General features: G+C 40.5%; 1 protein-coding gene across 3 annotated transcripts in view; it reads left to right on the top strand.

The window, feature by feature from the left end:
- The window catches only part of CACUL1 (CDK2 associated cullin domain 1), a 48,922-nt gene extending 28,133 nt beyond the window's left edge, over positions 1–20,789 (top strand). For 2 of the 3 annotated variants that reach the window (XM_032695141.1, XM_032695140.1), the window contains 4 exons: positions 10,352–10,441; positions 12,670–12,808; positions 15,596–15,636; positions 16,734–20,789. In XM_032695141.1, the coding sequence (XP_032551032.1) occupies positions 10,352–10,441; positions 12,670–12,808; positions 15,596–15,636; positions 16,734–16,774 (311 nt within the window). In that variant the 3' untranslated portion in view covers positions 16,775–20,789. Of the gene's footprint in view, positions 1–10,351; positions 10,442–12,669; positions 12,809–15,595; positions 15,637–16,220; positions 16,374–16,733 lie in introns of all 3 variants that reach the window. The other variant, XR_004358308.1, reaches the window with a different exon arrangement.
- The last annotated feature ends 4,645 nt before the right edge of the window (positions 20,790–25,434 follow it).

Here is a 25,434-nt window from a genome sequence, read left to right as displayed (position 1 = left end):
TGAGATGATATTGCCTTAAAATTAAATAACTTTCGTGTGTGCATTTTTCAGGCAAAGAGGTTTTTTTTTTTCCCCAATAACAATGCAAAGGTAATGCTGGTCAAACCTCTGACATAAGTGATGTCAGATGTGTGTTGCTATGTAATTAACTTTCTGTGATGATAATAGCATATTCCAATAGAAATTGCAGATGAACTGTTAAAAGGAAAAGACCTGTGGTGTTGTGTATGTGTGAAATCAGAAATACTTCTTCCCAGCTCGGTTAATTGCAGAAGTAAAATGAAAAGAAAACCCTGAAAAATAAAAGTAAGACGTCACTGACTGTGTTACTGTATATGGAGTCTCTTGTTTAATCAGTGACTTCCTTGGATTCATTTCAGTCTGACTGTGAATTTATTAAAACTAAGTTATTTAGGTTTTATTTTACTCCGAAGTAAGATGATAAACACTGACAGGTACGAACTAACTGTGATCTGAATTGGTTAAATCTTGGATAAGAGGATCTTTAAACTGAGTTAAAGAATGCCTAAGTAAAATTCTGAGCTTGCTAACAGATTCCTGGGAAATAATTGAAGACACCTAGCACATGATATGGTACTGTAGAAGTGCTGAAAAAGTTCTAGTGTTGTATTATTTTCTGCCATTCTCAGCTGTTCTTTGTGGCTTGCTGAAATTCAGACCATAATAGATCAGAATATTACCTTCATTTTCGAAAGTGTAAGGGCTCTATGAAAATAGGATGTAAGCCAGTGTTTGTTATTTACTTTACTTTTTCCCAATGTCAGTCTGTGGTGCTGTTTCCTGATGTTTGATACAGATTTGGTTGAGCAAAAAAGAGTTTCTGCATTATGAGGAGGAAAAAATACTGTTATGACTGGATCTGATTAGGAAATTAAAGTCAAGGAAATTATGATCTGTAGAGAGAAGTGGAATCCTGGGGCTGTTTTTTAAAGAGGTGCTGCAACTGCCACTTCAGTGAGAGGAGAAGCATGCCTTCCCTCTGCTTGAAAAAACAAATTACAAAATTGGCTTAATCCGTTTGTGATCTAGACTGGAGGATAAGAGTAGCATCTGCTCTCCCTCTTGAAATTTGTTGCTATGTTTTTCTGTGCAAAGACGGTTTTGTTTACAGGAGCTTGTCATTCTCTCAGAGCCTGGAAGCTGGCATTTCTGTTTGAAGCTGTGGTCAGGAAGGACTGTAAGTACATTTCAGGTTCATCTGATTTTTGAAAAAGTTCCCACTTCCACTTCAAAAAGACAGAGGAACAAAGGAAGTCAGAAGGGCTGTGCAACACAGATGTGTTCCTTAGTGCTGATCTTGCCCAAAGCCCCCCAGGCTGAGTGAGCCCTGGTACCTGTGCTGGGGGGCTGAAGGCAGGGAGGGGCAGGATGAGTGCCTGCTACCATGGTCTCTCTGGTGGGAACACTTCTCTGAGCACTTAGATGCAAAAAATAGAGGGAAGTGTGAATTCATTACTTACAGGGGAAATACTGCCAGAGTGAACATTACTTGGGCAGGTTTTTCCTGCACAAATGCTGATTGGTTCCACTTTGGTTTTGATAGAGGAAATTTTTTTAAATCAGCTCTCTCCTATCTAGACTACATCTCATCAGATAAAGTAAATACATAACAAAAATTATACCGTGCACAGATTCATGAACATGGTTGTGTTTGTGAAACACTTTTGCCCTCACACATATTTATCAAGTCAATGCTCTTCAACTTAAAGAGGGTACATTTGAACTAAGTGAATATAACCTGATTATTTTCCTTACAAAGGCAAAGCTGGCTCTTGTAAATAAGACTGCTGTATTCAATGGCTTGGGAGAAGTTGCTGTGTGCAGAACTACTTAACTGAATGTAAAAAGCAAAGATACAGCATCTTGTTTATAAGGAGCTTCAGACATGAGCACTGGCAGTAGGAGAGGATGCAGATAATATCCCCATGTCACTAGGGAAGGGGCAGTGGAGAGTGTTGTCTTTGTTCCTGCTACACCTAATTCCACTTACTGCATTAGGTGACTTATAACCAGAAAAACTCAGAAATAGGTGTGTTTTCTCCTTATGTAGCCACTGTCTCTTTTGGTAGTCCTGCACTGTAATCTCCATGCCCTGGAAACATCCTACCTGTTTATTCTTGTCTAGCAAAATGGCAACTACTACATGAAAGTGAATAACAGCTCCTGAAACTCTACTTCTACTACTTGCAATAGGTAAAAATTCAATGGCAGAGAGTATTTACAAGTAGCTGCTATTCTTCTCTTTTTGGATATTGGCAGCTTAGTGCCCAAAACAAGGTTGCTTTTGACTGTAACAGAAGGCAAAGCTATTAACAGTGTGCTGTTGTGTCTCCTGGGTGGATAGATCACTGGGTTTCTAATTATGAGATTTTGCAATTATCCCTGTTCTCTTCCTGAAAATTGAAGAGTTCCAGGCTGGAGTCCTGCTCGGGCAGATTGATGTGGAGCTCAGCACCTCCATATTGAGAAAAAAGCAACAGTAACTAAAACTGGTCATATAGTTAAAAACTGTTTTAGAGCAGCCTGAGTAGAGTGTTCTGCTAATTCTTTGCTGACAATGGTGTTTGTGGGGGAAGTAAGGGTGTATCAGATGGATTATGGCACTTCCAGATAAGTGGTAGCCTTAGCACATCACTGTAGCACTTCAGCCATTTCTGTGTCTGTGTAGGGGCTATTTCTTTCCTTTTACATTAGTATTTTGAGTGCAGGAAGTGGTTTTTACTCTTGTAAGAGCAATGTGCTGGTAAACACCTTTCAGTACAAGATGATTCTTCCCAAAGAAGCGTCTGCCTGCACTTCTGTACAGTAGTAACTCAACTAGGAGGTCAAGTGAACTTTATCAGAGGGAAAACTGCTTTCTTCAGCACTTCTGAGTTTTTTTCTGTTGACTGGGGTGATTACAGGATTAGCTACTGAAGCCTGAGCATACAGAGTGCTACCCTGGGTAGATTCTAACAGTACATAGGCAATTGTTGAATGTAGTTCTCCATGTCAGTGCTTGTGTGAGTTCAGAGCTAAAACACAGTGTAAAAATATATCACAGGTGTTTACCAAAAGAGAAGTTTTTCTCATGGTTTTCCAAGAAAAAATTCTTTGAAAAAAGTCTGAAGGAGGGAGACCACTCACAGCCTACTTCGTTAAGTTAGCAGTTTCTGGTTACTTACACAGAGACTTTTTCCTCTGAAGATTCTTGCATATGACAGCTTTGTTCCTTTCTAGTTAGGTCATTTGGATTCAGATGAGATGAAGAGATCCTGTTGTTCTGTTTTCTTAATTTTTGTCTTTTAGTTGGAGGGGTATTAAAGTTCAGCAGAGGACTGTTTATGTTGGAAAAGCTTTTCCTTTATAAAGACATCAGGAAGGATATTTCTACTGCGTTGCTGCTTTCTAAAAAGCATCAGAAAATGTGAAAGTTGGAAAAGATTGCCAGCATCTCCTAACAATGAAGTTGCCCAACTGTCCTTTTTGGTTCAGAAGGTAGAAATCTAATGCAAAATCATAGAGGATGAATCCAGTTAGAGGTTGATAAATGTAGGAGGGGAGCATGTTTCTTGAGCAGGGATTTTCCTGTTGGTGCAGTGGGTAAGCAGAGTGTGTTGCTCTGTGGGCACCCAGCCCTACGTATTTAGCAGATGTGTGTTTGTTGTGTTGACCTCCAGAAGCCTGCTGATGTCAGTGAAGGAAGGGACCCTCATCTCTTTGGCTGTGCTACTATGACATAATGCCTTTTGTTAATAAATTCCATATCCAGCCTTTGTTTGCGAATACAGAATTCTGTGTTTGAGAAGAGCAGTGTAGAAGGCTGAGAGAAGGACTGTGATTGATGCCAAGTTCATGGCCTGACTGTACAGCTACAAGAGACCACAGGGTTTATTTTGATGTGTGCTGGGTTTTTTTTATTCACTCCCTATGCCTCACCCTTTGGCAGAGATAGACAAGAAAAAGATGGATTGGATTGACACTTACCCTGCTTGAGGTTGCGTTTTTTCCCCCCCTTTGATTTTTGACATCTGTGTCAAACAATCTGGATATGAGAAGCAACCTGTCATTGTCTTGACATGCAAACTGCAGAGAAAATCCCCTGAAAAGGGGAGAAAACACTCCTCATTTTTCATCTCCATGCAGAAAGCATTGCCCCCACCCTTCCTGTGTGCTGCTGCCCTTCAGATTGACATTCAAGGAGTCCTCCTTTGTGCTTCTCGTTCCCATGTCAGATCTAATGACCGTGTTTCATAAGAAAATAGCAGTTACTTTCTTAAGTGAACGTGTTCTTGAGTGTCTGTTCTGAGCTGGTTTTGGCAGAAAGCATTGAGCATCATTATAGGTTTGGTGCCACAGAAGATTGATGACCACAGGCTTGTGTCTGGCAGGTGTGGGCTGTAGGAAGAGCTGAGGATTTCATTGCATCCTTTAGGCTACATCTGCATTAGTAAGTGCTGTGCTGTAAAGGGAGCAGATCTACAAAGGGTGAAACACTTACATGTTGAGGACCCAATATTGGCCTTTATGTGCTTTTGGAGAGTTTTATTTTGCACTTGCTACTGTCTGGTTCTTTGGAGAGAATTCCAGTTAGCAGCAGTTCAAGCACATCTGGTTCAATCTTGCCCAAAAGGAATTAAAGTAATATGCCCCAAGGCAGCTCTGTCATACCAACCAAGGAGCAGTAAGTGGGGATGATCAGTGAATTTGCTTCAAAATCACATTTCTAATCTGAACTAAAGCTTTAATATAGAAAGTGCCCTTAAGCATTTGAAATCACTGTTCTTTTTTTCTTTGAGACACAGAGTGACTACTGTGATGACAGAAGCAATATGTTTAAAAAATGTCCTGTTTGATTAGAGGCCCTTCTGTAATATACTGGCTGTTACTCAGCCCCTGGACACTGCTTTGTTTTTTCCTAGAAGTGTGTGAAATTAGTATGAGAAGAAAATCTGTACAACTTCACTCTGCCACCTTCACAAACTGTTTCCTCCTTTTTAAGCTTAAGAATGATACAGGGGGAAAACAGGTAGAAAAATAAACATTTAAAAAGGCAGAGTTACTGGCCTGTGGAGTGACTTGCTCTCTCTCTTTACAATTAGCCTACGTGTCAGGATAGGGAAAATGAAATGGGAAGATTCCTTCCTGAGGGCCTTAAAACTGCAACAAGGTAGCAGAGCACTAGTAGAAAGTACTGCTTCATTCCAGTGTATTTGTGCCAGCCTAAAGCAGGGTGATTTCTGTTAGAATTCTTCTAAAACAAAAAACTGATGTACCCTTTTCCTCAACTACGAAGCTGTTGAAACACCAGTTTCTGACAGATTTGGGGGGCAAGAGGGTTCTTTGGCATAAAGACTCCTTTTGTGAGATGTAGAGAAGGGATGTATTTATTCTCAGGTTCTTCATTAAAAGTAATTTTTAAAGATTTTTGTGCATCTGCAGTATTGTGAATTTGTTCAGTGTTTAATTTCTGGCCTATTTTGCATAGGCAAATAGTTCAATCTTATTACCATCCCTTCAAATTTCCAATTCTAACCTCAAAACCAGTGTTTTCCTTCCTCTCCTTCCTTCTTTCCTTGCAAATGTTGCTAGACATAGATAACTGATAGTGAAAATCAACTGCACTGTTGTTCCACTTCTTTTGCAGCCCTTGGGGAGTGTGCTGGGATGTTGTTGTAGGAACTTGTCACACTTAATGTCAACCTTTTTCTTAGACCTCAGCAGGTACCCTGGATGCTCTCAAGGGCTAAATAAGACAGCTTTTGTAGCTGGTAATCTTTCTTATACCCTCTGTGCTCTGCAGATCTGCTGGAATAATCAAGAATAACACACCAGTGTAAGGGTGGCCTCACTAATATTGAAGAAGCTGTAATTTGACAGCTAAAGACTAATTGTGTTGTAACCACGTTGGAGACAGTCTGTGTTGTTACCAGGTATTGTAGAATACCCTCAAATTCTTTAAGTAACAATCTACAGGCAAATTTTGTCTCTGAACTAAACCTTTCATCAAAGAGCTAGGTCATTTTAAAAAAATTGCAGCTGTGTTTCTTATTTTCCTTGTTTCATGTTGATGAAGTTGGAAAATACAGTCTCAAGTAATGGCCATCGTGGTTAATCTGCCTCCTTGGCAAAGAAATAGGAATGTTCCCATTTCAGTAAACCTTCACAAAATTATAAACGTGAAAATACCACCTTATTTTCCAATTATAGAAGTCCAAAAGCATGTATTTCTACATTTATAGCTTTGTTTCTCATATTTATTCTTTTTACAGCACTGAGTATTTTCCATGGGATTAAGACTCAGAGTTTTTGTTTTGTAGCATTTTTAGGAGATACTTAATAAAGCTTTTGGTTTAGGTAATGAATATTTTAAAAGTAATCTGTGGCTTTACTAAATGCCCAGTGACAAATGCTAGTAATAAATAATAAAGATAACTTTTTTATATCTTTTTTTTTCCTGATCTCCATTTTAATTCATTACAAACTTATAAAGAATTTAAGTTAGTAAAAATTTATTTTTACTTCTGTTTAAAGGAAAATGAAAATGCAGGATCATAAGGAGGTGGATGAAACTGCACATGTGAGGATTAAGCCAAAGGGAAAGTCAGTTTTCCTGCAAAAGGCTTTTGAAGTTCTAGATCAATAATTAACACGTAGGAGTTGTACCTAGGTTAAAGTAATGAAAAGGTAATATATGATCAAGCTTCAGCAGTAAATTTAATAATAAAATAGGCAGCAGGTAAAAAAAAACCAACAAAAAAACCTCAAGAAACCCAAAATGCCAAACAACAACAACAGTAAAAAACAAACACAAAAACATGATCAACCTCACAAAAAACCTCAGCCCAAAACAGCACCAACAAAGACCTGCAGCCACATCTTGGGTGCCAGGAGTAGCAGTTCCCTCCCTGTTGAATTGCTCTTGGCACATGGGTTCCAATCCAGTGCTTTGCATGGGCTGGATTGGAGAGTAAAGGTTGGGATAAAGGGAGCATCCTCAAGGTGAGTGTCATTTGATCACAGCCAAGTGGAAGTGTTTGTGTGTAATTCAGCTGAGAGAAAGGTGATTTATTAGAGGGCAGATGTGAGTGCCTGTGACCTGCTGACCCGCCCCAAGGGCAGCAGGGCCAGTGGGGCTGTGCTGCCCAGGTTTGCTGGGGCTGTGCCCTGCTGACAGCTCTGGCACTGCTGCTGGGCATCCCTGAGCACCTCACGGGCACTTGTGGGAGGGCTCAGTTCCCTGGCAGCATTAAACTTGTTGTACTGCACAATAATTGAAAGAATGAAGGCCCAAGGAGCACAGCTTGGACAGTGGGACACAGAGCTCCAGCACACACTTGTTTTCATTAAGCAATGGGTTCTGCTGCTCTTGGAGACTGAAGAGCCAACAGCTGACTAAGGCCTGAGTTGTGGAAGCTCTTGGAATTGCTTTTAATGGGAATATGGTTTATATTTTTTTAAAGTGCATTGTTGAATAATTACAGCTTTGAACACATCTGCTTAGGTCATACTTCTGTGTGATTTGTTAAAATAGCCTACTTTGAAGTTACTGTAAAGGGAGGGGAAAAAAACATTGTTTAATTAACATGAGAAAGTTTCACTGTCCTGCCAGAAAAGTTACATCTTTGCTAGGCAAAATAAATCTGTTTTTAAAGGAATATTGAGGGATAGAAAAAGATTTTTAGAACAGCTAACCCATTAGTTTTTGCAAGTCAATCTTGAGTAAAGACCAAGTGAGTTTGAACTCTGCTACTCCTGGAACTACTGGGGTCCTGGATTTTGCCCCAAGTGCCCCACTGTAATTAGGAAGGAGCTTGAACATTCATTGAAGGATGAGGTTCTTCAGTGTTCCTGTGTGATAACGGGGTAACTCAATTACTGCAGAGTACCTGAAGTGTTGCAGGTTCATTCCTCACTTACTCCAATATAGTTCCTCCACTGTTCCTCAGAAATCCTTGAGGCTATTTTGGGTATCGTGTCTTAGCTCAAGAACATTTCAGAGCTTCTTGTATCTTTCTGCAATTAAAGCATTTCATCATGGGAATCCACACTTCTCTTCTTTGATTCTGCCAGGAGTTATTTTCAAGACTGTTTGCAGGTTAATTAACTTCTTTGCATATTAGTTACTTACTCTGTAGAATGTGATGTTAGTTCATAAACACTGGAGGTGTTCAGGTATTATCATAGTGTCATTACCACTGTCATTCAGCTGAGGTTTAGGTTTATTCTGCCTCACCCCCCTCTATCTTTGTAAGTGCTGCAGGTGGGAGCAGGTAGGAGTCTGTGCAACTTCTTGCTTTATGCTAACAAAGCAAGAGGCAAAACCTTAGAATTTGTCAGCCTTAATCTTCTGTAAGATTGTAAAATAACAACAGAGGTGACTTCAGCATGTGTGGCACAGCTCTTTCTATTCCTTGAGTCTGAGTGACCCTCTCTCAAGAAGTAATGCAGGATAGAATGTCTGGGTTGGTGAACATAAATTTGTGTGCAAAGCACTTTTAGAGCTTTTATCTATTTACATCTTTGTGTCTAAACCTGGCATTGGGATCATTGGGATCTGTCCAAAGAGAGGAGTCTTGTTTGTTATTGTGGGAATTGTTCTGAAAACACAAATCCTGCAGCAGATGCTATTCGTTCTGCAGGGATTGATGTCCAGCTTTTGGGAAAGGTGTAGGCTGGGCTAGTTTACACTGTATGGTTCTTTAATTTTCTTTATTGAGAAATGGGAAATATATGCCATTACCTTGTTATATTGTTGTTGAATATGATACCATCATGCTTGTGTTTACTGACTGTAAATCAGGAATAAGTGATTTACATTTGCACTGTAGCAGGATATGTTTGCACTTGCAGAAACCAAGATAAGAAATGTTAATGTCTGAAGCTGCAGTAAAGTGATGAAGAAGTTGGTTTTGTTTTAAATAATTTGTTTTATGTATTTTAGGAATCTAATTTAATATCTGTATGTAAAGAGCAAATTCACAGTTCTCTGACCACTTTGCAAATCTCTTGGTGAAGCCTAGCCTGAAGTAGCCACAGTCTAACTAAAGACACACATATTTTATATGCACACACGTTGTTTGGATTGTGCATTACTGTCACATTATAAAGCATTATGCCCATTTTAATTCTGTGATTTGTAGCTTAGTTGGCTGCCAAGAGGCTGTGTGAAAAATCTTTAGGAAAGAGCCTGTCTGAAACATCTTTAGGGAAGGGGCTGTAAATATGTCATTACAAAACAAATCACAGGCTCTCACAGCCTCAAGGCTTCAGCTGAAATGAGCAAGTTCTTTTAAGATGGCTCTTCATAAAATAAATTCATCTCTAACAGTTAAATATAACAACTTTGATTACTTGAAGGTTAGAAAAAATACTTTGTTTTGATTTTCCTATGACATGAGCCACTTAAACACCTTCAGAAAGGAAGAACATGCTACTGAAGATTTTTCTTTTTATGGTAAGTGCCATAGTGGCAGATGCTGAAGCTGGAACTGGAGATGCTCTGAAGCTTAAAAAGCAGAATTTCTACAATGTGAGCCCAAGAGATGTGCCCTATAGGTAGAATTTTAAGGCATTTCTCCTCTGTAATGGGTGTACAGAAAGGTGTCTGTATGGCTCAGCTCCTTTGTAGACAAATGAAAACTGAGAGGCAGCAGTTGGTTTACAGCTTCCTGATTTCTTTCACTTCTCTGTGTGTGTGTGTTTCTATAATTCAGAAAGCTCATATAAGTCATTATCAGGATAAAGGCCAGCTTATAGCATAGTACAAGTTGTAAATGTGCTATTGCCAGGTTTTTCCTCAAGAAGACACAATTATTGCAATATTTACTGCAGAAGATACCACGAATGAGATTAAATTGTCAATTTGTGTTTAAAAGAACAGCTTTTCTTATTTGATGTTTATGGTTTTTACACTATGTGTGCACAGACTCATCCTTAGTTTTATGTACAAGATTCTAAATGCTGTAGAGCTGGGATTTGTGGATTTTTAGATGTTTAACACCCTCAGTATGAGAGTGCATCTAAAAATAAATTGTTTACTTCAGTTCTGTGTCTGAATACATAGAGCCATTGCTTGCTGAATTTTGCCTAACAACTCCTACTGCTTCCAGTGGATGAAAAATAGGTTATTCCACATTTTTGTCATACATAATTTGAACAGAGTAGTTCTATTTAGAGGTGATCTTTTATTACTCTAGAGAATTGAGTTGTCAGGTGCAAATGGTTTTCTTTGCGAGGACATCAGATACCAAAAAAAGCACAGCTACTGTGTTTTTGATGGAAAAATATATATGTAAGAGCCTGTATTTCTTGGTTAGAAAAATTGCTGATTCTCTTAATTTTGTTTCAGCTTTACTTTTGGAAGCTCAGTCAACACCGTTTCAAATAACTCCTTCAACCATGGCAAATATTGTGAAAGGCCTGTATACACTACGACCAGGTAAAAAGGAACAATGCTTGTGCTAGTCTCATACTGTGATATGTTTTCCTAAATATGTATTTTCCTACATGTGTATAGTCTCTATTTAATGCACAGTTAACAAAAGAATGTATGTTTTGTTCTGTCCATCGTAATGCTCAGTTCTGCCCTGGTTCTTGTTGCCCATCTCACCTGCACAAGGTACCATGAGAATACCAAATACACTTAAAAACACCAACCCAACCCTCTGCTCTGGAGACAAAGGGCAGATCTGTATAAAGGAGTATGGAAATAGTGGAAGTTACATTGCAAGTGGCACTTCTAACAGGTCTTTGGCATGAGGTGAATGACTTTTTCTTCTGTGAAGCCATTGTTTGGTTGGTATTATTTCATGGAAGAGCTTATTTAACCTGTGAACACATCATGGCACCTTATGCAACAACAATTACATTGAAGGGAAAATGGTGTTGCAGATTTTGATCAATTCTGTACCAAAATCTTTGGTTCTGTAAGTTTTGGAGAACTGAGCAGAGCTTTACTGTGTGTTTGAGGAGTTTTTAGAAACAGGAAGTGTTCAAAATATCCATAAATAAATGGTACCTGCTTCCCTTCCTTTTACAGTACTGAGAGTTTCTTCTTACCTTGGTGTGACTGAGAGAAGGGTTGTGTCTGAGCTTCAGTCTATTTTTGCTTTGCAATCCCCATTTGTGGAATAGGAATGAGGATGGGAATCCTTTACGAAAGTCCTTAGTGCAATATTTAGCATGTAAGCCAGGAACGTGGTGGACCCTCCATTTACATGGATAAAGCACTTTCAGGAAGACCCAGATGATTGACTTTAGGTTGTCACTTGAACAGATACACATTTGCTCTAATTGCCTGCTTCTCAAACTTCTCAGCCTTTGAAAAACCAAGGAGCTTTAATGCCATTCCAACCAGCAGAGCCCAGGAGAGGCTTCTGGGTGTAAAAGTTCTTGGGTGCTGCAAGTTCTTGAGGGTGAATTCTGGAACCATCCGGGCGAGTGCTCCTCTTGGATGGTGCTGCTCCCTTCCCCTGTGGGATGTGCTCCATGGGATGTGCTCCATGGGCTGTGTCAGGGCTCTGGGAGCACATGGCTGGGAAGGAGAGCAGCAGCTGTGCCCAGAGGCAGGTGCTGGGGATCCCAGCAGGGCTCTGAGCTGGCTGTGCAGGCAGGGAAAGGAGGAGGATGCTGATTGTGCCTGCTGGCCATGGGCTTGCCCTTCGCTTGCTCTTCTCTTATTTGCTCTTCAAGTTGAAAGTACCTTAAGGCTGTCAGGCTTCAAATGTTGCCAGAAAAGACTCTCTTCTAATTCCAGCTCAGCACTGGGACCAGTCCTTTTTAATAGCTCCATCAGTGATCTGGACAAAGGGGTCGAGTGCTCCCTCAATCAGTTTACAGACAACACCAAGTTGGGCAGGAATGTGGGAATTGGGATGTACCTCAATGAATAAATTTAAAAGCATCCCTGTTTTCTAAGTAAAGATTAAATTTAAGATAACTGCTACAACCTGTGGAAAGTCTGGCTGCAGTAATACCTAAGGGCTGTTTATTTTTCTCAGACCTTGTTATACAGTTGCTACAAAACCAGTTTTCATGCTTTGCTCAGTCTCTTCTGTGTTTCTAATAATCAGCTGTGAAGCAGTTTTAAGGTAAACTGTCTTGCTCCTGTGAGGCAATGTTCAGTGTAGTGAAATTAAATCACATTTCTGTCCTGAAGCTGAACTAGTACAGGTTAGAATTGCATTTGTTCATCTAAGCTTTGGAAGAGCAGGGAGAGAAATGCATTATTTCATTTAAAATGGAGAATGGAGAAGCAGGGTTGTGTGATGATACTGCTGTGCTTTTTAGAAGTAAGGCTCAGGTACATTTTGTGAATGAGTTTCCTGGAGTAAAGGGTCTACAATTATCTGTTTATCAAGGTGAATTTGCTGATCCTCAGTTGCCTGTCCTTGAGGGTGTCCAGAGACTCAGAAGGTCTTGTGAGATGCAGCAGGAACTGAATTTCAATTTGATGTGGATTCCTTTATCTGCATGTAAACATCTGATTTTAAGTCTGATTATTTATTTTGCTTTAAGACACAATTCCTATGGTTTTTAGGGATGGTTTTGGGTCTTTTAATTCAAGATACTGATATGTATTCAAAATAAAGTTACATTTGTCGAAAGTAAAATTTTTACAAAGTATCTCTTCCACATGTTTTGTTGTTGCTTTCTGTCTTTTTACAGAATGGGTACAGATGGCACCAGCTTTATTTTCTAAATTCATCCCAAATGTTCTCCCCCCTGCTGTGGAATCTGAGCTTCAGGAATATGCTGCTCAAGACCAGAAACTTCAAAGAGAGCTTATTCAGAATGGATTTACAAGGTAATAGTTATTAGTATTCAATAGTGATTGTTCTGGACAGTGCTGCAATGGTAAAAATGGATACACCTAAAAATATTGAAGAAATAACTTAAGAGTTCATAAAAAAACTTCCACAATTAAGTATCCATATGAAATATTTGCCTTATTTTCCATGTGTTGGAGCACTAACAACCCTGCAGATGGTACCAGAAAGTAGATGATTGGAAGGCTTGAAATATTTTGATGAAGCAGATTGCTTTCAATTCATGCATCCCTGTGTTTTGGTTGTGCTTCTACTGCCTGGTCATGCTCTTGTTCAACTTCAACATTTGCTTTGGCTGTTTGTTTTCTATAAGCTCTCCTTTTTTGGTTTTTTTTTGATGCTTTTGAAAATATCAGTTGATGATTTCTCCTTATTCCACTTTCAGAGTTATTCATACAGAAAAGATGTCTATTTTAAATAGGCATTTCTCTTCTGAGTCTTGAACAGGGAGGGGCAAAAGGTGGCAGAACAAACAGTAAAAGTCCCAGCAGAAAGTGTTCATACTGTGCATTGTTCACTCTGGGCAGTGCCTGTTGCTCTTCATCTTTCCTGTTACCTGTGCAATGCTCCAAATCTGGTGCTGTAGTTTGAGCACCCACAAGGTGTGGGTGTGTTTAGTGTCAGATGTATTTCTGGATTTCATCCCACGTAGTTTTCCTCAAAGGTAATCTCTGTCTTCAAAGCTTGGTAAATTATTGAGCTTCAAAGCTCTACTGTTGACCCAAATGCAAATGGTTTGGTGTAGACTCTCCTTGTAAGGCTTTCTGTTGACTAAAGGAATTTTTTACAGAGATATGCATAAAAATAAAGCCATAAGAGCTTGAGCTGAGAAAACTAGTGCATATGGCCCAAGAAACCGGAGTTTGACACTTTGAAACTGAGTAGGAATATAATGCTGACAAAAGGATACAATGCACAGAACAAAACAAAAAAAGGAACAATTTAGTTGTGTCTAACTTTCAATCTTGCTAATTCTGTGGGTGGCTAATGATAGTTCTGCTTACAAGTGCATTTCACCAGTTTCACAGTTCTTAGGGAATTAAAAATGAGGTTTCATTCAAGTTGTAACAGTCTACATCCACAAAAGCAATCGGTTTCAAAAATGTTTTTCTTCAGTTACCTGAAGATGAGAGGCTTTGTTAGCTTGGCTGTGCAGTTCTTTGGCTGGTTCAGTAAGGAGGAGACTATAAAAAGCTGGGAGAGGTAGTAAGGGACACTGACCATTGCAAAGACTAAATGCCTACATGGTACTGTCTCGTTACAGACTTTGTGGGATCCTCAGAATGTATTTTAGCAACTCCTGTTTTTATGCAGGAAATTCTCTGACTGTGGGACTAATGCAAATTTGTAGGAAACAGTTTCTGTCCTGTGTGATAGGTGTGGGCAAAGAAAAGAGTGGGGCTGGAGGATAGTCACGCAAGCAAGAGCTAAATAAAGGCTTCTGTGTCACATATTGTTTGCAGAGTCTAAATTCTGACTCTTCTTTTTGGCTTTCTGGAGGATGGAACCTGCTGGGTGTTGGACATGTGGAGAGTTTTGGTATGCCCTGCAGGTTTAGAAAATTGCCCTCCTCCCAGCTCATGCTTTTGTGTAACTGCTGTTTCTATGTAGCTTGCTTTCACTTTAGGAAATAAAAATGCAAACTAAAACTTTGCAGAGGAATAACTGATGGATGGCACTTAGTCTCTGATGAATGTGTTTTGCACAGTCTATTTTATAGGGTTGTGCTGTGGGTGAGTCAGTGCAGTCTGGTAAACATGGGGGTTATAGAAAGTGTTAGATTTGAGTGTCATCACTGAAAGGACACAGGCAAAAGATATTACCTCTACTTCAGTTTTATTTGCTACACGGCATTTTTCAGTGGTATTTGAAATGCATTTTGCCTTGAAAGGTATTTCAAGATGTAATGTGCTTCTTCCTGTTATGAACATAGGTTATGCTTGTTTATGACTTGTCAGAATTTTTCTGAGGTTATATTCCTACACATACAGATGTATAAAAAGGGCTTTCTGTTTTATCAAGTAGCATGCCAGGTCTCTTCTGGGTTAGTATTAAATGTCATCTGTTCTCCTTTAATTGTGCCAGAAAATGGTGATGTTTTTGCTTCTGCATTTCCTGCTACAATAACCACAAGGAACACAGCACAGTGAGGTGTCTTCAGCAGCATTAATTGCATGTCAGGCTCTAGTTGAAGAAGGAAGTTTATCACCACTATTAAGTACTAAAATCTGCTTAAAGAGCAAATATGGTCAGCTTAGACTTGCCTAGAGTCTGATTGTTGGGCTTTGCCAGGAGCATCTTGCCTTTTCAGACTGATAGATACAGAGTTTTTCACATAGTTTTATAAAGTTTGGTTGAGGAGTTTGAATTGAGGATTACAATTTTATGTGTGACTTCAGACCATGCTGAATATGAGCAGTTTTTCTCATCTTCATTTTCTAAAAATTTATCTTATGATATCAAACATTATTATCCTCTGAAATCTGTAACAAAAAGGTGGGCTAATTTAATCTACAAAATACAGCTTTATCCTTTTGTTTTAGTAAATTGACAATCCTGCAGTAGTGTTATTGTTATTATGTTTGCATTTTGTTTCTAAATCTCTACAAGTTGATGGTTGTGCTGAGGTATTTTGCTGTTGTTTTGAAAACCATCAAATGGTTTGGGTTGGTGGGGACATTTAAAGTTCCAACCTCCCTGCGATGAGCAGGGACATCTTTAATTCAGGTTATCATGAGAATACCTTTCTCTCCCTTCCTTCCCAGAGGTGACCAGTCACGCAAGAGACCTGGAGAAGAGCTTTACAGTAAGTGTGCACCTGACCCTGCCCTCCAGGTTGGGACTCAGGTGGTGGTGGGCTTGTGGGTGTTCAGGGTGGTGAGGTGTCAGAGGCTGCACCTCCACGTGTATCTAGCTGCCTGCAATGTAACCTTGACCACACCAAGGAAAAATACAAATTTCTTGGATTTAGAGTCTGGCTAGCTCTGCCAGAGTCCCACAACCACTATCCTGGATACTGAGGCCTGGATACTTGATTTAAGTGGAAGCTGAGGTCTTGAGGAAAAAGAACATAGTTCTCCCAAGTCTCTGCCTGCTCAGGATACACGTAACAGGCAATGCTATGAGCCAGTCCACCTCTGTAAATCACCCACTGGTGATGTGTGTTTCTGACTCTTGACAGAATGGAGAGTTTGGAGGGTTGTGCTTTGCAACTTGGAACCCTCAGAGATGTGTCTGATCCAGCACAGGATCCCCTGCCCTGGGTTTCTAAAGGCAGTGTACAAGTGTTGGAGTCATGCAGCAGGGAAGTTCTCTTCTGTTTGTAGCTGAAGCCTCTTGGTGCATGATTGACTGTGAGGTTCTTCACTTTGTTCCCTTAATTTCCTCCAGTGTAGGAGAAGAGACACAGAGGAATTGGTTGCTCTACTCTAGGCAGCCCTAATTTGGGTGCAGTCAGTCAGAGGGCTCATCTCATCGGTCTTCTGCTCATCTTCTGTGCTGACTAAACATTTGGCCAGAAAAGACTAGTCCTGTACAATCTAGGTTAGGATTGAAGTACAAGGCCCTGATTGTCATTAAACAGCCTTGGGGGTTGGGGGATGATATCTCTTGGGGACTGTTGTTAACTTTTGTTCATTTTATGGTATTCTTTCCACCTAGTTTCCTCTGGTGCTTTCAGCTCAGTATGTTGGCTTTATTTCTTCCCATAAAATGCCAGATAGTTTTGTGATGAACTCTTATTGTAAGCTGAAATGAATGAATGGACATTTATATGGTAAATCAGCTTCTCTTTATACTGTTAATGTTTTACAGGCAGTGCTGTATTTTTGGGGAATGGGGGCAAGGGACATAATGTGGAAGTTCAATATGAGAGAATTTCTCAAACTTTTTCTATAATTTCAGGTGGCTCATCAGCTTGTGCAAGCTCCAGGGGATACAGATAGTGAATATACTGGATCAGCTTCTATTCCCAGCCAGAACAGACACTGGAGGAGCACAGATGGTATCTGGAGCCTCCTTTGGCAACTGCTGATACTCAAGCTCTGACACGAACTTTGCCTCAGAGAAGAGTTTTGGACTTTCTTCTTTGTACAATGTCAGTTGCTGCTACAGTTGGGGTGACTTTGAAAGACATGATTCCTTGGTCTGGCCTATCAACAAGTTCATGTTCTGTGACTTCTGTGAGGAATGCACCTTGAAAAACAATCCTTTCAAAGTGGAAGTGGGCAGCCGAAATCAGCAGCTTCCAAAAGCATTAGAATGGAAGAATCCTTTTTGCACTCTTTTCTTAATATTAAGGACATTCTTAAAACTAGTTAACACGTCAGTGTATTAGTTTTTGAACTTCCAAGTTATTTTCTGGAGCTTCTACTTAATAATAAGAATAAAGTTACATTATTTTGCAGTATTCGTTTGTTAGTTTAAAAATTGTCACCTTTTAAGAGTTGGTCCCTTTGTCACCAAAAATTGGGAAATAAACTCTCCAACCAATTTGGTAGGTTAGAAAGCCAACATCACTGTATTACCAGTGCTGGGTGCATGGGGATTGCTCCACAAAGCATGCATACCAGCAACCTAACAGACCAGCTTATGTTCATGGAACTAATGCATATTCATCACATTTCTATTACATATTCATTACATTTCCTGAATACATCCATATATGCTAATTATTTCCGTGGACTTATTTGGATGTGGTTCCAGATCTTCTAATGAATCTTTTCTCCTTGAGAATATCTCAAATATGTGGTCAGGTTATAATGTGCTTCTCTTATCATTTTTTTTGCTCTGACACACAATCCTTGTTCTCAAAAGTTAAGACATCTGCTAGTTCATATTGATCACTGATACAGGTAAATAAGGAAGCAATAGCTGGCACAAGACTATTAATCATAGATGTAGGGATCAAACACTGTTTTACTGAGATTAAAAGAATTTTCCAACATCTTTCCCCACTGCTGCATAGACTCCTTTTATAAAAAAAATATAACTTGTTTGGTAACACCATGTAAATGTATCTTCTGTCAGGGAGTTTTCGATTCCAGATTTTTGGTTTATCTCTTGTTTTGTTACTTGGTGTTTTGAAATCTGTTTTCCTATGTGTTTGTACTCTGTGCCTTCAGCTTGAGCACTTTGCGACTCTATAGACCATATTTTGTTACTGCAAAATGTGTTCTTGAGGAAAAACTTGATGTGAACAAACATGCTGCAAAGTTGCACTTTTCTCTTGCATTAAATAGGAAGTGAATTTAAGGAGGAAGGAAGAAAAGTTGAACCTCTCACCATCACTAACAGTGACTTGGAAGTTTGTCCCCTTTTATGTTTCATATGTATTAGTGTTTATTGCAGGGACCAGCTCTTGTAGAACCCCCCTCACTGACTTTACATTGGCTTCAAGAGTTGGACTTGGGGGTCCCTTCCAGCTCAGAATGTTCTGTGATTCTGTGATTCCACAGTTGCAATAGATGGAGATGGGAATTCCAGACTGAATGAAATACTGAGATAATGGTTTATGCTGTGCTTTGTAGAAACACTGTGGGCAAAATTCTCCAATCTGGGAGGTCTGCAGAGGGCATCTCCCTGAGCACAAGATTTGCACTGGGTTGATCAGCAAACTATGGTACCTGTCCAAGATCACTGCGTGGCTCCTGTGCCACCTCTCCTGTGTGAGGAGGAGCTGTGCTGGGGCTGGGACAGTGGGTGCAGCCAGAATCAGGGATTTGAGGAGTGCTGTAACGTGTGCATGTGTACCCATCGGCCTCCTGCCTCCAGGCTTGTGTGAACTCCACTGGAGATCCAACTGGACACAATTCCAGGAGATCAGGCCTGTGGTCTATGTCCTAATCATTGTGATGTAGGTTTTAATCAGTAGTATGGCTAATGCAGCTCTCTCATTAGGGGATCAACATACTTGAAAAGCAGCTTGACTACAGGGTTTGGGTTTTTTTCATTACTATGGATTTATTTTTTTATCACCTTTAGTTATGAAGAGAAATGAGTTGGTAGTACAAGATCTTTCTGAAGCGAAATAAAAGTTTGTTCTGTTTTGTCTGGCACAACTCTTATGCCTGTTTAAAGAAAAACAAAATACCAACACAGCTCCTTTTATGCTTGCATGGGTTCATTACAAAATGCAGGAAAAAAAATAGGTGCGGCAGGGACAAAGTTTAATTTTCTTTTTTTTTTTGTATCCAGGCTTCCTGTAAGTGAATTTAATTCCATCAGTGTCACATCATCCACTTTGGCAATGCTGTTGATTTTGAGGGTGGGGGGAAAGAGGAATGAAGATGACACTGCTGGGACTGACAGATTCAAATCTGGTTTACGTATGTGTTTCTTGGTGTATTTGCAAAGCCTGTTTGATTTTGAGGAAGTTTTTGTTTCAAAATTAAAAGCGAATGCTTTTAGTGTTTTTATTTCTGTGTAGCAGAATGCCAGCAGTCTGATCTCATCCCCAGCAGTGGAAAACCAAACCACTCTGAGTAGGGATTTTCAGGTGTTGATAATGTTTGCTTCAACTTTGCTACCAGCTACCAAAGTTGGAGCAGAGTTAGGTAAAATCAGAGGGGTTGAAAATTTTGCTGAATTATGCTGTGGTGAAGTTAATGAAGGCTAATGGGGAACAAAAATGATTTGCCAGCTTCCAGGTCTTTTTAAGTTTTGGCTTTGAACAAAAATGAAACCTCTGATAGTGTCCTTAGCTTTAAAAATCACTGTCTGCTGAAATGGCAGTATTCTTGAGGTAAGAATAGATGCATTAACCCAATTTGGTTAAAGTTTGTTTACAACTTCGGTACCATCCTAGCTCACATAATACAGTGACCAAGCTCTGTCATCTTTGTCAGGTGATCACAGTTTTCCTCTGTTCCTAAAGTGGTTTTACTGGTTCAGGTTTGTAAATAACATGTAGTGCTTTTGCTTCGTGTTTGAGGCGAGGGTTTAACGATCATTTTACAGCACGTTATTTCTGGGACAAACTTGTAGAACAATCATTCCATCAGAAGGTAGAGCATTCCTGTCAGCACTTTGTGTGCACTGAGCAGTGCTTGGATGCTCCTCAGTCCTGTAGCATTCTCACCACTGGCCACCTACCTGAGAAATCTGTTTGTTAAACTCTGTGTTATGTTGTAAATTTGGCATTACAATTCCTGTATGGTTTGGCATTATCAACATAATGCTGAAATATTGTTTACCTGTTGAAGACATGATCATTGTGACTGAGCATGGAACAGAATACAGCATACTATACTAAATTATTTCGGCTCTCTGTAAACTTGCATTTTACTTACAGGTAAACTAACTTGGCCAACTTGAGCATTGGTACTGTAAAGCCACAATTACCAACAGCATGATCCTAACTGCAGTATTTAATTTAACCAAATAACTTGTGGTGAATCCATTGCATCTGTAGCTTACTCTGTTAAGATTAAGCAGTAAAGTTGGTTATACAATGGGTGTCCTCTCTGTGTTGCACTGGTTCTATAGCCAAACTTGCTACATTAAAATATTTTTAGATTAATTGCATTTCTTGATTTGAGAAGTTGAAATACTTAAGTTCATCCTGCTGACTTCTGGGATGGTTGGCAATTGCCAAAAAATGGACAAGATGGTCTGATACAAATGATAGGGTGGGGGAGCTCACTGGAAAAGTACTGAACTCTTCTTCAGCTGGATCTCCTTTCTGCAATTGTTGGGGAAGTGTTTACAGATGAATAGGTTGAAGAAAAAGTTTTTGACTCCTGTCATTTGATAGAAATGTGATAAGCCAGATTCACCCCTTTTAATTCTTCCCCACAGATGTGATTGTTTACTTTCTGCCGGATAAAAAACCAAACGAAACCCCCAAGAGCTACAAAGGCTGTGTTTTGAGTGACTGAAAAATGTTTTCTGTGTACACTATGACAACCCTAGTGAAAGGACTGTTTTGTAGAACTATGGAATAAAAACCCAACTGCTTCAGTTTGACTCCTGTCATCAAGCCAACTCCAGTAGGGAGAAAACAAAGTTTGGGGGTTTTTGGGTTTTGTTGTTTGGTTGGGGTTTTTTTGTGGTGCCTTGAGGTGCATGAGGTATCCAGAGGTAGTTCAGTTCACACTGTGGACCTTTAGGATCAGCTGACTGCAAAACAAAGGTATCACTAGGGAGGAATGGCCACTGCTTGGTTTAGGGTCCTTCCCTTTTTGCTCTGCTGGGACTGTGGTAACAGGGGCATCGTCACTGTGCTGGTGCCACTCAAGTTGAAAAATCCTCTTATGGGGGATGTCTTGTGTTCACAACTCATTTAAACCTAAATTCACAGCTGGATGCTGTAAATAGGCTTGTTACTGGCAGCATTTGTTTGCCCCAGTGGAGTTTGCTTTGCTGCCCAGAAGAGTTCCCTCACTGCCCTTCGAGCACCTCCACTGGAAGCCTTTAAATGCACCCCAAGATTGCTGCATCTTTGTGGAGGTGTTTGCATGAGGTCATTCTGAGCTGGGAAATACTCTCTGGCTGGTAGAGGAGAGGGATCTTTCCTCCAGGGAAAAGGGCTGTGGGTCATGTCAGTGGGTTTTGTCTGTTGTTCTCCAAGCAGTGTGGTGCAAAGCAGTCAATCCCATCCAGTGCACTCTGCCTGTGGCACTGGGAGCCTTTCATCCTGCTTTTCTTCTGGGTTAAACAATGATCTTTTGATAGGCTTACAAACTTCAGGTACTGGTAATTGTGGCAGGCACGAACCAGGGGTGGACTTACTCTGGGAGGTGTAATTCCAGTAACTACAGGTCAGGGGAAGTTATTTCATCCCAGAGGACAGTCCTTATTTTAGCACAAATCGGTGTGACACTGGGCCAACAAGATAATTTTATACCTGTAGTGCCTGCTGACAGGAAAAGGTCAGAAAAGCTGGATTTTGTCCTTAGCAGCACCAAAATAGGTTGGTTTTGGATGGGGACCAGTCACCTGTGAGGGGAATCCTCCCTTCTGTCAGGAGGGGCAGAGGATGAGCATTACTGCATTAGCAAAGCAAGACAAACTTGCTGATTTGGCCACGGTTGAAAGCTCCCTGATAAAGTGCTTTCTTACTTTGCTAGAGAGAGTGAAAGTATTAAACCAATGTATCTTGGTCTAACTGGAATGACAGGTTTAAGGGGATTCCAAAATTTCATAGGCAATGAGTACTCAGAATCCCTTCTGGCTGTCTCCATCAGTCTCTGGAATGCTCCAGATACACTTGGTTAATGTTCTTTGTTTCTGAGCTTCTGCTAGCTGACCTAATTAGCACAGAATAGGAATGTTGACTCCCCTAATGATGGCAGCAGAATGAATTTAGCAATAGCACTTATTGCCTCATTAATATGGTTTTTCAACTAATTGTTCCTTAAGAAAAACTGTTTCTACAATGACCTGGGTCATCATTGGTTTCAATTAGAGAGCAGCAGGTGATTTATTTGTTGTTACCCATGGTTTGCACTATTTGCCATCTATCAGCAAATTGGATGATTTTGTACAGAGAGCAGTTTATAAATTAATATCTTAGGATGGTCAGTAGATGCTGCCCTGTGGAAAGAGGTACATTTCCAGGATAAGAGTACGGTTCTTACGTTTAGAGTAATATATTCCAAGAGTTCTGGTTTTGGGTCTTTCTTACTAGCCATGGCCTGCTGGTACTTGAACCCACCTCATCAAGGCAGAATTTGGCACACAGGGCTAGTTCTACCTGTGCAGGAGCAGAAGGAAAACAGGCCTGTTTTGTTCTTTTTTTCTTAATGACCTTTGTATTAAGTCTTTACTGAATAGGCACCTGCTGTTCCCAGTTGCTTAGATAGCCTGAGTTGTTCAAGGCATGCAGTTTGGATGTTTTAGTCTGTTGGAATGAATCTGAAGCAGAATTTCATCCAAGCTATAGAATCATTTCCCTTAAAATACAGAGAAGTGTCAGACCTGGTGGTTATCTACTTGTTTTGTAAATAATCTCATTATCCTGTTGGTTGCCTCGGTTACAACTGCTGAATGTATATTCAAGTGATAATGTGCTTTCCATTATGGCTCCAATCTTCTCCTTCAGAGATGCTGTAGTTACAGAGTACATATATGCAGGGGAGAGATGCCTATAGAGTAGAGTGAAATTCTACTTCCATACTTTTCTTTCATATTTCCCTGCAGGAAATATGAAATAAAAAACTGCACATGCAGTCACTCACCTCATTTGTGTTCTGCCATAAAAATGCTATATTCTTTCTTTTTAATAATTCCCAGCTTTGAATTTGCCTTAATAACTGCTGTATATTAAGCTCACACTTCTTGGAGCTGTCTGTTATAGTACCAAGATGTCATTTGTGGGTAGTAGCAGCTCCTCCTTGTGAAAGCAGGATTAGGGTCACGTTTTCCTAATGCATCATTTTGTAGGTCCATGTAATCATATGTAGTCTGGACCTCTCACCCCCTTGCTTGATGAAATCAAGTCCTGTAGCTCTTTGTACTTCTGCAGTGTTCTTCTTTACTTTCCTGGATGAAAACACATGAACTTCATGTTCCACCTCCTTTTCAGCTGTCTGTGAACACAGCAACCAGCAGGACCCCGGTGCTGTGGGATTCTCATGATGACTCCACTCTGTTGTGAGCACTGCCAGTTCCTGCTCTGTAGCCTTCCAGTGGCAATTTCTTTGTGTGGAAAAGCCTCTCCATTGCCTCGTGGTAGCTTTGTAAAGAGCTTTAGATGAGAGAGCTCACCAAACACCCCATGGAATTCTGTACCAAAGGATGTCGCTTGGCACATGTGTGTTGAATGATCTGCTGTACTGTAATCTGGCCACATTTGCTGTCCTGTGAAGCCCTGTGTCCATGCTATAAACCACTGAAACAAGCCTTCATCACTCATGTTTTATTGCTCACCGTTTCAGCACATACGAGTTTCTGGGCAGACTCAGGTGTCTGAACTCTCACGTCGCAGGGGACAAGGGTTCAAATGGAAATTTGTGGTGTCACGCTCTGATCCTGCTGAAGAGCTGGGGATTGTCAGGATGATTCCCGTAGGTAGAAAGAAAGAAGGAAAACTTTGAGCATATTTAATTGATTTAGCAAAGAGTTTCTGCAAATCTGCTGCAAAATCTCTGAACTTGGACTAACTGGTCATCAGCCACTTCATGATTTGCTGATGAGAGGACAAGAGAGCAAGTTTATAATTTACCAGGTCCTCTTGTTTCTTGGCAGCACAGCTACTTGTCTGAGAACCTATTTGCATTGAAGATCCCAACTGAGTGAAGGAGACTGAGCAGAGTAGTCCAGCAGCCTCAGCTGTTGTGGCTGAGGTTTAACAACCACAGAGCAGATGCAGAACAGTCTGTTCCATCTCCAGGACCCTTGACTGCCTTGTCATCACACTCGCTTCTTTGACTGCTACTTTGAAATAAACCACAGCCAGTGATCTGCAAATGTCAGGAATGGCCTCTGAGGCACGTTGACCAAAGCCACCATGTCCCTCCTGAACCGTGTCAGCTCTGGGCTCTTCTGTCAGAAATCCAGACTGTGGCTGTTCCCAAATCCCGGGTGGGATTGGCAGGGCTGCCCCGAGGGTCTGTGCTCAGCTGGGCGTGGGCTGGGGGTGCAGAGCTCCCCAACACCCTCAGGCCTGTGCTGCCTGTGTTGCAGAAAATGGCTTTAAGCTGTAAGAGAGCAGGTGTAGATTAGATATAAGAAGGAAGTCTTTACTCTGAGGGTGCTGAGGCCCTGGCACAGGTTGCCCAGAGAAGCTGTGGCTGCTCCATCCCTGGAAGTGTCCAAGGCCAGGTTGGAGGGGGCTTGGAGCAACCAGGGCTAGTGGAAGGTGTCCCTGCCCATGGCAGGGGGTGGGACTGGATGATCTTTAAGGTCCTTTCCAACCCAAACCAGTCTGGGATTCTGTGAAAAGGCCACTCTCCCTTGGACTTCGGAGAAGAACGGAGTAGGAAGCTGAATCATGCTGGGCAAACTACAAAACCAGCCTCCTGCCAGGGCAGCAGTGACTCTGCTCTTGGAAGAAGGCACTTTTCCACGTGCTCTGAAGTTTAGAGCTATGTGCTGGAACAAGGCTGCTGAGGAGAGCAGGGTTCCACAGCCTGTGCTGGGAAGGATGTAATTATTTGTACCACCAAATGCTGCTTGTGTTTCTATTTGGCTATTCCCAGGGCAGGACAAACCTCCACTCTTAAAGTGATTTAGCTGCTTTGCAGCCAGTCGTTCACTGCATATAAAGAATTTCAAGAGCACTATTGATTTTTAAAAGCATCCTGAAAAAAATAATACATGTGAAGTTTGTTCCTAGCAGAGCTAATTTAGCTTTCTATTAGTCTGCATCCTCAGAGTGACTTAGTTCAAGATTACTTTAGTCTGATGAATTCATCTTGTGTTGAATACAAACAAATGTTTTGGCCATTATATTATTCTCTTTGTTTATGGGCTAGATATGCACAGGAAAAAACCCAACATATCTGGTTGCTTTTAATTGAGCCATGTAACTTATTTGATTTTTATATCAGCCAAATTAAGGCTAATGAACTGAATTTAAAGCAAAAGAGAGATATTCATACAGAAGAAATAATTCTTCCCTTGGCTAGATTAATTTCTGAAAACAACTGACTTGACCCTCAAC

This window comes from Chiroxiphia lanceolata, chromosome 8, assembly GCF_009829145.1.
Source record: "Chiroxiphia lanceolata isolate bChiLan1 chromosome 8, bChiLan1.pri, whole genome shotgun sequence".
NCBI lineage: Eukaryota > Metazoa > Chordata > Aves > Passeriformes > Pipridae > Chiroxiphia > Chiroxiphia lanceolata.
The sequence above is the reverse complement of the archived record's forward strand: the minus strand, read 5'-3'. Positions and strand labels throughout refer to the sequence as shown.